The sequence below is a fragment of the Aspergillus terreus genome, genomic scaffold (genome assembly GCF_000149615.1).
Source record: "Aspergillus terreus NIH2624 scaffold_6 genomic scaffold, whole genome shotgun sequence".
Classification (NCBI taxonomy): domain Eukaryota; kingdom Fungi; phylum Ascomycota; class Eurotiomycetes; order Eurotiales; family Aspergillaceae; genus Aspergillus; species Aspergillus terreus.
Genome location: NT_165929.1, coordinates 399,402 through 412,200, shown reverse-complemented (window position 1 = coordinate 412,200; position 12,799 = coordinate 399,402). Strand labels below are relative to the sequence as shown.

General features: G+C 59.4%; 4 protein-coding genes across 4 annotated transcripts; 1 reads left to right on the top strand and 3 right to left on the bottom strand.

Moving 5' to 3' along the window:
* Positions 1 to 442: 442 nt before the first annotated feature.
* Positions 443 to 2,673, top strand: ATEG_04392 (biotin--[acetyl-CoA-carboxylase] ligase BPL1; the record flags this gene model as incomplete). The annotated part of the gene is made up of 5 exons (XM_001213570.1): positions 443 to 494; positions 546 to 1,182; positions 1,236 to 1,802; positions 1,850 to 2,121; positions 2,174 to 2,673. 5 exons carry the CDS (start codon positions 443 to 445, stop codon positions 2,671 to 2,673), a joined length of 2,028 nt encoding a protein of 675 aa, XP_001213570.1.
* Positions 2,674 to 5,208: 2,535 nt separating this feature from the next.
* On the bottom strand, positions 5,209 to 5,619 carry ATEG_04391 (uncharacterized protein; the record flags this gene model as incomplete). Its single annotated transcript, XM_001213569.1, has 1 exon — positions 5,209 to 5,619. The coding sequence occupies one exon, from the start codon at positions 5,617 to 5,619 to the stop codon at positions 5,209 to 5,211; it is 411 nt and encodes a 136-aa protein (XP_001213569.1).
* A 1,347-nt stretch (positions 5,620 to 6,966) lies between these two features.
* egl3 (putative extracellular endoglucanase/cellulase) lies at positions 6,967 to 8,531 on the bottom strand (the record flags this gene model as incomplete). Its single annotated transcript, XM_001213568.1, has 5 exons — positions 6,967 to 7,862; positions 7,920 to 8,017; positions 8,061 to 8,125; positions 8,177 to 8,388; positions 8,435 to 8,531. 5 exons carry the CDS (start codon positions 8,529 to 8,531, stop codon positions 6,967 to 6,969), a joined length of 1,368 nt encoding a protein of 455 aa, XP_001213568.1.
* Positions 8,532 to 9,751: 1,220 nt separating this feature from the next.
* On the bottom strand, positions 9,752 to 12,534 carry ATEG_04389 (uncharacterized protein; the record flags this gene model as incomplete). Its single annotated transcript, XM_001213567.1, has 6 exons — positions 9,752 to 10,648; positions 10,836 to 10,993; positions 11,232 to 11,254; positions 11,308 to 11,816; positions 11,865 to 12,247; positions 12,447 to 12,534. The coding sequence occupies 6 exons, from the start codon at positions 12,532 to 12,534 to the stop codon at positions 9,752 to 9,754; spliced, it is 2,058 nt and encodes a 685-aa protein (XP_001213567.1).
* Between the last annotated feature and the right edge of the window lie 265 nt (positions 12,535 to 12,799).

The window sequence follows — 12,799 nt, the reverse complement described above, 5'->3', positions numbered from 1 at the left end:
TAGGAGTTGTGTATAGAGTATCAGAGCAGAGGAGTGATATAGAGCTGTATAGGGCAAGGAACTAGTATAGATGGACGCACCTCCTTCTGGCACAATCGCCAGTCCTTTTTCGCAAAATAACAGTCGTTCATCTTGTCCTGCTCGACTGCTCCTGTCAGCATACTCAGCAATAGAAAACCCTCTATCGAACTCCTACCTGCGCAGCCGGTGCTGAAGATCCGCTTATCCCTAAGTCCGTCAGTTCGGCTTCGTTTCCACCACCACTTCTTCTCCGGACATACCACTCGTCCGGCTCGTCATCGTCCACCTCCACCACCGGGGGGTTCTTTTCTGTACCCGACATTGTTGTGCTTTGACTGTACTGTTGTTTGTGAGTTAAGAAGAAGAAGAAGAGAAGAGAGAGATCGACGGGAACTGCGGAGAGGAAATTCTGCATTCCGAAATGGCCACTCCCACCCTCACAGGGACGAAACTCAACGTCCTCGTCTACTCTGGTCTACCACCTCAATTCCCTTTCTTTCGCGTCAACTAACCTCTATCTCCAGGCGATGGAACCACCGTCAACTCCGTCCGTCACTGCCTCTACTCCCTCCGCCGTCTCCTCGCCCCCCACTATGCCGTGATCCCGGTCACCGCCGACATGCTCATCCACGAGCCCTGGTCGCTCACCTGCGCCCTCCTCGTCTTCCCCGGCGGCGCCGACCTGGGGTACTGTCGCGCGCTCAACGGCGCCGGCAACCGTCGCATTGAGCAGTTTGTGCGCCGCGGTGGCGCCTACCTCGGCCTCTGCGCCGGCGGATACTACGGCAGTCGGCGCTGCGAGTTTGAAGTCGGCGACAAAACCATGGAGGTCATCGGCGATCGCGAACTGGCCTTCTTCCCGGGCGTGTGTCGCGGCGGCGCCTTTGCCGGGTTCGTCTACCACAGCGAGGAGGGCGCGCGCGCCGCCGCGCTGCAGGTGAACAGAGCCGCGCTGGATAAGGGCATCGTGCCGGATGCGTTCAGGTCGTACTACAACGGAGGTGGGGTGTTTGTTGATGTGGAGACGTACGCTGATCGCGGGGTCGAGGTGCTGGCCAGTTATACGGAGGAGCTGAATGTGCACGGGGGCAGCGGACAGGCGGCTGTGGTGTATTGTCGCGTCGGCCAGGGCGCCGCCGTGTTAACGGGGCCGCATCCGGAGTATGTTTCACGTGTGCATGTGCATTAGATCCAGGGGAGGCTGACGCTTACAGGTTCGCCGCCGTCAACTTGGACAAAAGCGCCGGAGGCCCCGAGTACGCCAAGGTCGTCGACGACCTGGCGGCAGATGACCGCGCGCGCACCGATTTCCTCAAGGCGTGTCTGGTCAAGCTCGGGCTGCAGGTCACCCAGGGCACGACGACGGTGCCGTCGCTGTCGTCACTGCATCTGTCGGCGCGCGACCCGGAAGACGTGGCCCGCCTGGTGGCGTCGATCCGCGAGGATGTCACGAAAGACGGCCAGGAAGAGTACCTCAAGGACGAGAATGATACGTTTCGCATCGAGACGTCCGACGCGTGGAATATGGGCACGCTGCAGGCGGCCCTGCCGAATCAGCCGACCGCGTCGGATGGCGGCTTTGTGGATTACAATGCCATCGTCAAGCATCTGGTCGTGCACGACGATGTGCCCTCATCCAAGCTGACGCCCTGCTTCAACCACCACGCGTACTACTCCAATCTGAAACTGTACCAGTCGCAGACCCGCGACGGCAACGACGAGTTCGGGCTGAACCTGCTGTACGGCGAGGTGGTCACCAGCACGAACACGATTTTAGAAAAGTACCCATCCCACACCTGAACGCAGAGACGCCGTCTAATGTGAATAGGAACCCGAAGCTGCTGCGCAAACTCCCCTCCGGGTTTACGGTGACGGCCACCACGCAGGTCGCGGGCCGCGGCCGCGGCTCCAACGTGTGGGTGTCGCCAGCTGGAGCGCTGATCTTCTCGACGGTGCTGCGCCACCCGATCGCGAAGCTGCAGTCAGCACCAGTCGTGTTCATCCAGTATCTAGCGGCGATGGCGGTGGTGCAGGGCGTCAAGAGCTACGACGAGGGGTACGAGGCGATGCCGGTGAAGGTGAAGTGGCCGAACGATGTTTGTAAGTTCACCACCCTAACCGCTAATCCTCTGCTTGATACTGACCATCGAAGACGCCCTCGATCCCGAAGACCCCGAAAAGAAACGCTACACCAAGATCTGCGGCATCCTCGTCAACTCGCACTTCTCGGGCTCCGAGTACATCGCGGTGGTCGGCATCGGGATCAACGCGACGAATGCGTCGCCCACGACGGCGCTGAACGCCCTGGCGGCGCGGTTCCTCCCGGCCAAGGCGACGCCGATCACGCTGGAGAAGCTGCTGGCGCGCATGGTCACGACGCTGGAGGAGCTGTACACGCGGTTCCTGCGGACGGGCTTCGACCGGACGTTCGAGGAGATGTACTACGCGGACTGGCTGCACATGCACCAGGTGGTGACGCTGGAGGAGGAGGGCGGCGCCCGGGCGCGCATCAAGGGGATTACGCGGGACTACGGGCTGCTGCTGGCGGAGGAGCTGGGGTGGAATGACCGGCCAACCGGACGGGTGTGGCAGTTGCAGAGCGACAGTAACAGCTTTGATTTCCTACGGGGGCTGGTGCGGCGCAAGACATGACATGACACGCTTCTAGAATAGAGTAGAAGAACTAGAGATTATAATGCCAAGGAGGCTTGTATAGCCAAGCCTAGCCAAGATACATACAGGGCTGACCACGTCAACATGACTCTCTTCTCGTCTAACAGCAGATCTCGCAGCACTCGAAACAGGCCAGGCCCGCACAGCTTCGCCAGTCAGTACTGACCTCTCTACAACGGATCAGGATGATGCGACTTACATGCCACAGCAGATTCCGCCGCCGTTTCCACCGCCGCGCAGGCGCATCTCCATCGACTCAGCGGTCGCCTGCCACAGTCAGACTGATTCACATTCACCATGCATCTCCAGAAAAATCGAAACATACCGGCTGCTCGGTCACCACCTGCTCCTGCTGCTGCATGGACGACGGGCTGGAGGGCTGCTCCATGGTGAGGGTCTGGGCGTTCCAGGTGGGCGCAGGGGCCTCGTCCTTGGACGACTTGAACCAGGAGAAGTTGAACATTGCGTAGATTGGAGTGGATTGGAGTGGGATGGAGTGGATATGGAGTATAGTAGATGTGAAAGAGGATAGACGATATGCGGAGACTGGAGTATTTATTTTGGCCGTATGATGATGTCTCGGCTGATGCGTGTCAAGAATGATGATGCCTAGCCCTAGTGGACCCGATCGGCGCCTTAATACGGCCAGAAACAGATAGGGCTGGACTAGTACTAGGACTACTATTGATAGAGCCTCAGCCTCACTACGGAGTAATACGAAGTACGCGGTATTGTGAGTATCACTCGTTGATGCACTAACTACTCCGTACGGACCTAGGCTACTAGGCACTGCCCAGTTGCTAATGATAGTAGACCGTCACCGCTGCCCTCTTCTTCCCGAACACGCAAACGACACCCACATCTGCAGATGGGTGCTTTCTTGCAGGTTCAGCCCTGTCCTGATGGCGTTAGCAGCGGCTAGTAAGCCGATCATAATCTTAAGACAGGCTACTTACACAAAACCCGGTAAACGCTTCTCGTACATCGTCGCCAGCTTACAAAACCCATGCCCTACGAAGAACCCATCCAGCGCGTTCGCGACCCGCGCATCTTTGATGCCTGCAACGGGGAAGTAGATCTTCATTCGGGGCGGTGCATTGCTCGGGTAGATCTCCAGATTGAAGAACAGAGGGTAGAACGTGGCTGGAGCGGTGGTGCGCACGCGGTCGAGGCTGAGCGCTCATCTTGGCCTTCGGGGACACGAAACGCATCCCAGAGCACCCTGAGCAGCATCATTCCCCGTTCCGTGTCCGCCCCAGACACCTACCCATTCAGCGTCCATATCCGCCATCCGGCAAACGTCACGACCGTCTCGGCGAAGTAGAACTTGAACCGCGTCTTGGCCGGCGCGACGAGGTCACAGGAGAAGGTGAAAATGACAGCGTCTCCGCTGCCGACGTCGCGACGAACTTCTCAATCCAAGGCAAGGCCTGGACGTGCGGCTGTCTCATCTTCGTGGGTGATGCTCAGGTGGTTGATCAAGTGGTGGTATAGCCAGGGGTCGAACTGGATGCCGATGTTGCGCTGGACGTGAAGTTCTGGCTCGGCTCGAGGGAGCCGATTGACCCCAGGGGTTCAGGTAGATTCCGGAGCGGGAGCACGACATGCAGGCCGTAGGGCGAGATTATGGTATTGCTGGTGGTATCGTAGTCTGAAGCGATGAGCAGCCGCTCCAGGACTGGGGCTGGGTGGTGCCACCAGTCTGCTCGTCGAGGTTCGAGAAGGGCAGACATCTGCTGACGGTGTGGTATGGCCGGAGGTTGAATCGTTCGCCCCAGGCTGGGGGAGCTTCGTTTCTGCTGTAAGTGCATACAAGGACATTTCGACTCGGCGTACTCTAGAACTATGGGAAATGAAGGAATGATTCGGGGGGTAGGGTCTTCTTCTGGAGTGTGCTACAAATCCTCCTTCCAGCTAGGCCAGGCGAGATTCCAATCTTTATCTCCGACCTCTTCAGGCTGTCTAACGACCATCGTGCGAGCCAACGGTCTCCCCGCCGATATGTGCTAATTGAACCGTGACGTGGGATCCCAGCGTCCGCGTCTGCTGTGCGTGCTGACTGTCCGCCCTATCGCGAGCTCAGCGCGCTGCAGGGGACTCGTCGGTCGTACTATGTCGGAGCGGCGTTTGAGTCGCATAACACGCCGCCGATATGGGCGTTGATTAATCAGCTGCTGTTGAACGATATTCTGCCGTCCTTGAAGAGTTGCTGGTGTATATATGGTCGTGTATTGTTCTACTTCAATGCGAACGTATACTATACTAGTGGCTGTGCCGTTTTGAAGACTGCCTTGCACAGCAGAGAGCACCATCTCTACGTCGCAACCCGTCGTCTGTGCATCACGATCGTGATACGACATGACTCCTCATCTCCGACGATGGACTCCGCGGCTACGTGCAGATCGGCCTTGCTAGTTAAATAGCGGAGTTCACGTCAGGGTTGCATTCCTCGGCTATGCGGAGGCAGCTCCAACATCCGAGACACCAGCAGCCCAACTCATCCTTCACACAGCATCAACACCACCAGACCTCACCAAAATGAACTACTTCTTGGTCCTGGCAGCCATCGTCTTCGTGGCATCGCTGCATCTCGTCTACACTCGCATCCACCACGCCCGCAACGCCCGCGCATGGCGCTGCCAGCCCGCCCCGTTCTATCCCAGCGACCTCCTGGGCATCAACACCCTCCGCGAGGTCCTCCACGCTTTGAAAGAGTATGAGCTGCCACGGCTGTTCCAGCGCCGCTACGACCGCATGTGCGCCCGCGCCGGCCGTACGGTCGACACCTTCTGCGTGACGCAGCTGGGCCGCGAGACCGTCTTCACCTGCGATCCGAAGAACGTCCAGGCCATGCTGGCGACGCAGTTCAAGGATTTCGGAGTTGGCCCCGCGCGGCAGACGTCGGTTGAGTTGTTCCTCGGCCATGGCATCGTACTTCCCCCCACCCCCTCAACCCCAACATGTATATCCACAAGAGCGTCTACTAACGGCATAGTTCACCTCCGACGGCGACGAATGGGCACACTCGCGCGCGCTGCTCCGCCCCCAGTTCACGCGCGACCAGATCAGCGACCTCGACCTGGAAGAGCGGCATGTGCAGCTCGCCATGCGCGCCATCACGCCCATCGACCCGCACACGCGCTGGTCCGCCCCCGTCAACCTGCAGCCCATCTTCTTCCGCCTGACCATCGACTCGGCGACCGAGTTCCTTTTCGGCGAGAGCGTGCACAGCCAGACCGCCGCGCTGGCCGGCGCCGGCGCCGACGCCCCCGACGCCCGCTTCGCCACTCTCTTCGACCGCTGCCAGTGGTACGCGGCGCGGCGCGTGCGCCTCGAGCGGCTGCACTGGCTGGCGAACACGCGCGAGTTCCGCGACGCCTCGGCGTATGTGCGGGCGTACGTGGACCGGTTTGTGGGGGCGGCCCTCACGACCACCGCCGGCGGAGACCAGGAGAAAGGCAAGACGTCGGTGTTCCTGCGCGGCCTAGCGCACGCCACGCAGGACCCCGTCGAGCTGCGCTCGCAGCTGCTAAACATCCTTCTCGCGGGGCGCGACACGACCGCCTCGCTGCTGAGCTTTGCGGTGCAGCAGCTGGCGCGGCATCCGCGGGTGTTTGCGAAGCTGCGCCGGGCCGTCCTCGACACTTTCGGCCCGTACGACCCCTCCACTGCGGCGACCATCACCTTCGAGACCCTCAAAAGCTGCCGCTACCTGCAGCACTTCCTCAACGAGACGCTGCGCGTGTACCCGATCGTGCCGGTGAACCGGCGCGTGGCGCTGCGCGACACGACGCTGCCGCGGGGCGGGGGCGATGACGGCACGGCGCCGGTGTATGTGAGACGCGGGCAGGTGGTCGTGTACAGCGTGTTTGTGATGCAGCGGCGGGGCGATCTGTGGGCGGGCGAGTACGCCGCGGAGGAGTTTATGCCGGAGCGCTGGGAGACGCGGCGGCCCGGGTGGGAGTACCTGCCCTTCAACGGCGGGCCGCGCATCTGCATCGGGCAGCAGTTTGCGCTGGTCGAGGCGGCGTATGTGCTGGTGCGGCTGTTGCAGCGGTTTGATGGGATTGAGGGGGTCAGTCCGGGGACGCGAGAGGGGGATCCGGAGAGGGAGGTGAAGTTGGCGTCGAATTTGACGATGGCGCCGGCGGTGGAGGTTACGGTGCGGTTGCGTGAGGCTTAGCTGTATATGTATATAGCTGTAGGTGGTTGGATGAATGGATGGTGGTTGTTCTATGGTGTGCTAGATATGCTAGATACATGAGGGGCGCGCTACAGACACTGGTGGAAGTACGGGTTCTGCATCACGCAGGTGTATCCCCCCTGGCAGGTCTTGGGGCCGTTCCAGTTGATTCCGCCGCATTGTCCCCAGCGCGACGCCACGCCGGGCGGGTTCGAGGTGCTGGGAGGGGAGGTGAAGATGGGAAGGAGGGAGGTCACCGAGGTGATCACCGAGGTAGCCTGGGTGGTCGTGGGCGTCGTAGCGGAGGATGCAGTAGAGACGGGGGCGGTAGAGACGGGGGCAGTAGGAGCAGGGGCAGAAGAAGCTTCAGCAGAAGTAACAGAGACGGACGATGCAGAGGTAGACGCAGCAGCGGAAGAGGTAGAAGCAGCGGAACTGCTGGAACCAGCCGCACCAACAAAATACTTCTTCAAAATAGGCATATACGCCTCATACGCCGCGCCATCCGTCGGCTCCAGACTATACATGTAGTCTCCCCACCAGGGGCCAGCGGCCCACCACTCGGCGCCCATCCAGACGTCCGCGTTCTGCGCCATGTACGCGAGCAAGCCCTCGACGGCCGTCTCGCACTGCTGGTTGGCGCCGCCGGCGAACTCGCCGAGGAAGCCCTTCTTATTGTTGTCCTTCAGCCACTGCGTGGCGGACTGCACGCGCTCCTTGCCGATGGTCGCGCTGACGCAGGTCTCCGAGGTGCCGGAGCCGTCCGAGTCGAGATACTGGTGCATCTCGTAGACGAGCCGGTCGTCGACGGGGTCGGTCAGCTGGGCCAGGTTGTCGTTGGTCGAGGCCCATTTCCAGGCGCCCGTGTACGAGTTGCCCTCGACGAAGATGTACTGGGTGTTGGCGCCGGCCGCGCGGATGCCGTTGATGGCGGCCTGGTTGAGGTCGAGGACGAGGGATTGGTCCATGTCGTGGTATTCGTTGTCTATGTGGTCGTGGTTAGATGCTGTTGGAGATGAAGGTAGGAGATGGATGTGCGTACTGGTGTCGAAGATCACCTTGTCGTTGGAGGCGAACTCGCCGGCCACCGTCTTCCAGAAGGCCTTGAAGTCCGAGGTCGAGGAGATGATACTTCCAGAGCTGGGATGGTCAGTTTGCTCCTGGGGATGGGCGAGGGACATACTATCGTCCATAGTTGTGGGGATCGAGCACGGCGTATGCGCCGCTGTCCGTGATGGCGGTGACGGTCTAGCACAGTCAACATCTCCTGCGACATGAGCAGTGTTTGTAGGTTTGTACCTTCTTCAGGCCCTGCAGGTAGGTCGAGTCTGGAGTTCCCGTCATGTTATCCGGCACGAGGCGCTCCATCAGGAACGGCACCCGGAAGATGTTCATGCCCGCGCTGCGCAAGGTCTGGATCTTCGCGGTATCCGGCCAGGTGTAGTCGGTGCCCAGGGTCCCGGGGATGTTGGATTCACCAAACTCGGCACCAGACTCGCTGACACCAAACCCTGGCGCTGTTAGCGGATGGCCGGGCTGATAGATGTCAGCACTCACAGGTGAATCCGGTCTCGCGCTTCGTGATCTCGCGACGGGGGTACGCATGCACCAGGCCTGCGGCACTGGCCGCCATGATCAAGCTGCCGATTCTCATTTTGAAGGAGCGTGTTGAGTTGGTATAGTACAAGAAGTAGGACTTTGAAAAGAATGACGAACAGAATGAACGGAATCAAGAGCCAGTCTTGGTAACAACGGAGTAGAGGCACATCTGGCGTCGAAAGCTCCCTTTATACTGGACGACGGTCCAGGATGCCGCTTCATCTCCAGGGCTCCACAGGTAATCTTCGAGCAGACCATACCCGGCTTTCCATGAAGTCTGAGACCGCCGTGGACTGCGGATCCATCAACATGCGACGCCTAGGGGATTCCAGGCATGGCTCAGTTGGAGACGGGAACCACTCCGGAAGTACCAGGGTAGTGCGGCCCTTAAATTTCTCTGCTCGATAAGACTCGGTAGTTCGGAACGACTGTTTCAGCCAAAGGCTTAGCTTGTCTCTCGCGGAGGTTTTGATCGGGAATTGGCTGGGAGCCTGTGGAGAATTCATCCAAAGGTGCTCAAGCTGAAACAGCAGAGCTTGATGTGGATATCCGCATCGCACTGTAGTCTCTTACATGGTACCCGATTCGAGGCACAGGTAGTTAACACCCTATGGATGACACGCTCCACCTCCTTGCGAAAGGAGGGAGAAAAGAAATGAAATGGTAGGAAAGCGTCCATTGACTGCATACGCTACCTTATTGTAGGTTGAAAAGAAGTGTCCAGGTATACGTCTCTCAAGTCAGTCTGGAAACAAATAGTCTAACACTGGCATTAGGCCTCTATAGCACAGTAGTAGAGCGTTCAACGTATGTAAAAGCCTCTACGCTCTCTGAGTTATCGAAAAGCTAACCCTTACTATAGTTGTAATCGAAGAGTCCGTGTCAATCCCGCGTGGAGGTTGAACATAGGTAGCTAGTATGAAAGACGAGGTACTTGCGGAAGCCCAAAGACGACAGGCGAAATCGGATCGGATCGGATCTACTCAAATATAGTAATTGGAAAGTATTATGATATTGGAGCTTAGTGGGATACACCGACTTGTTTGAGGGATATTATCCTGATATGTGAATCATGTAGGCATGTACAGCACCCTCTGATGTAGCACTCTGGATACGTGAGCGCTCTGCCACTGAGCCACTATCAACTCAGCGTGCTCAAGGGGTCAGTGTGGACAGCATGGATGCTGCGACTTTTCCATTACCACTAATATGGCTGTGCTATCATGACTATTGATTATAACTCCTCCATGCAGACCTATCACTCCTATGACACTTCTATGATCGGGTCACCTGGAATTCATACGACCGGTCGCCCTCCCCCGTCGGAATGGGCTCTGCATCGTCGTTGTAGAGCGTGCGTTCAAAGTACCGCACGCGGCCCGAGTTGCTTACCAGGATGATCGTCTGCTGCTGCGTGCCGTACGCGCCGTGCAAATACGTCTGGTCCAGCGGGTCACCCTTCTGATCCGGAGCCGCAGAGTGCCCCTCAACACACGCCGGAGGGGCGCCATTCGCCGCCGGCTCGCGCTTCTCCTTCACCCCCAGAATCGGGATAAAGATACTCTTCCTAAAATACGGCAGGTAGTCCTCCGCCGTGGCGTCGTCCGCCAGGCGCGGCAGCGTATTGCGATTCAAGACAGCCAGCAACCTCTCAATCAGCGCGTCCTCGTCCTCGCCATCCCGCGCATGCGCCGCAATCGCCTCGTCCACCAGCCGCTCGCCGTCGAGGATCTTCGGCCACGACCGGTCGTCAAACGTCGTGTTGCTCAGCCCCACCGTCTGCCCCTTGGCCGTGGCCAGCCAGCTGATCGAGTCCATCGTCGACGACCGGTTCGACACGACCGCCAGCGGCTCGTGCACGTACCCGCACACCAGGCTGAACCCCCCGACATCCCGCGCCGTCGGGCTCGCCACCATCTTCTGCACGAACTCGCGCGTCGGCTGCGCGCCCGCCTCGGCCAGCCAGCTGCTCACGATCGCGCCCCGGCTCTGCTGGCCCTGCACCTGGTCCGTCTTCTTCTCGCGGTAGTTCGTCAGCACGGCGACCTTCCCTTCGCGCGTGATCCCCATCCAGGTGCCCTGGATGGCGCGGGCAAGGTCGCGGCCCGCTAGGATGTTGGCGTGCGGCTCGGGCCACCAGGCGGCCGGGGCGGTGGGACGGTGCACGTACTCCTAGGGAGTGTTAGTGTTTGGAGTCTCTGGGGGGAAATGCATCGCGTACATCCCTGTTGTCGATGAGGATGAGGGAGTAGGAGGGGTGGGCGGTGGATATTAACGCAATGCACATGGTGCTGTGAGGGTGGGTATATGGTTTTTCGAGGTGAGATGGTGATGTAGGATCGAATTTAGACTGTCATACCCGGTCCAGCAGGTAGAAGAGTAAGTACTGAGAAAGAAGGAGATGAAAAGAAGAGGAAAGGAAGCGGTCACGAGGATGGCCCAAAGAGGTACCTGAAGGTGAAGTCATCGGGCAGCCGACTGGCCATACCGCCTGCTGTTTAGGGCCATCCCGGTGGTCTATGTCTATACCAGTTGGGAATCAATACATTATACATTATGCATCATGCCGTTAGTATGGAGTCAAGAGTATAGTAGCTAGTAGCATGCTATGATATCCGTGGCCAGTCTCGGCAATATCCCAGAACCGTCCGACACAGCTTCCCAGCCTCCACGCCGAACCGAAATGATTTCCACGTCCCTACCGCCTGGTGCGAGAGTCGCGCGTCCGGATGCGTGAGAGGCTTCGCTCCCATACGATCCCATCGATTCTTGCTAGGACTGGCCTGCGTTAGTCCGACAGCAACTGCACTGCTCCATCGGCAAGGGCTTACCTGAATCCTGTGATGGGGAGGATCAGCACATCGTCCACCAGCTTGCTGCGGCCATCGTCGTGTCGGCCGGTGACCGCATTCCATCGCAATCCGGCCTTCTCTTCCAGCCATGACTGCACCGTCTCCGTGATCGCTGCGGGTCCTGTTGCGCTGACCGGGTCGCTGTCCATGACGCGCTGAAAGGTGCGAGTGGACGGGTCATCGTCGCCCACGTAGCCCGGGGCGGTGGCATCGAGATGGGTGCGGATGTAGTCAATGAAGCGTGACAGCACCGGGTGCCCACATGTGGCCGCCAGTGCCCACTGAGTGAGCTGCACCGGATAGTGGTATCCTCGGCGCCAATACAGGTCGGTGTCGGGGTCAAAGTCCGCCTCCAGGCCGAAGATGGCGCCCACCGGACCTGTGGAGTTGTGCTCCTTGCCGGTGACTGGGTCCGTCCACGGGGCGATGTCTTGGGCGTCGATCCAGGTGGACAGTGGCCGCAGCAGAAGCGTGTCGATATCCGCGTACTATCGGTCGTCAGCGAGGGTGGATCGTCTCCGAGAGGACAGCCTTACGATTCCTCCGATCCATTTCACGGCCAGAACGCGGAACACGTCGGAGCGCTCGACGTTCCACGTCAACGCACGATAGGTGGGAGTGAAGTCGGGTTCGTATTTCTCCAAGAATTGGGCAATCCCATCGTCCGTCCACAACAAGTATGCCATACCCTCGGACGCGGCGCTGGCCAGCCATTTTTCAGCGCCGGCGCGGATGCCATCGGGCCATTGGAGGATGTCGGTGTTACCCCATTGCTGGTGGATGATCAGGGGAATGTCAGAGTGTGCGATGCGATGGGAATCTGTCGAGTTGGTGTATTCCCGAGCGAGATGCGCCGCCTGTAGGATCGACGATGGGGGAGAGGGCGAGGAGCGCGTCCATTCGGGCGGCAGATACCAGGCTAGCGACGTCAGTCTCGATCAGCCGGAGTCCATGCGACAATTCGACGAAAAGTGAATAGTTCTTGACGTGTCGACTGGGTACTCACCACCGCCAGCGCCATGCGACTGCTGCACGTGCTTCCAGAGTAACGGATACCTCCGCTGGACGTGTTCGGGTCGATCATCCTTGGCAGGGTTCCGCAACAACAGAAAACACACGGAGAATGCGACGACGGCGGCGACCATCCACAGCCGGAGGGCCCGGCGTGGGCGACTCGGAGGATGCCACATGAGCCGGGGCAGCCATACACGTCTCGCTCGACGGGGGAGCGGGAAAGGAGGCCAGAGGCGACGGCGCTGGGACTGAGGCCGTTGAGATCAGAGCCGGTGGTCTCACGAAGGAGAGCGGAGAAAGGAGCAGCCTTTATGGGGCGGACAGACCTGCATTTCAGGGACGCAGGGCAGCCATTCCGTATGCTTCCGCTTTTTGGTGGCAGACCCACCCGCTAGGAGAAGCTGGACTGTTATGGCCAGGCAAGCAAGGGCTTGGTGGCTGAATTTGGTGTTTGGTG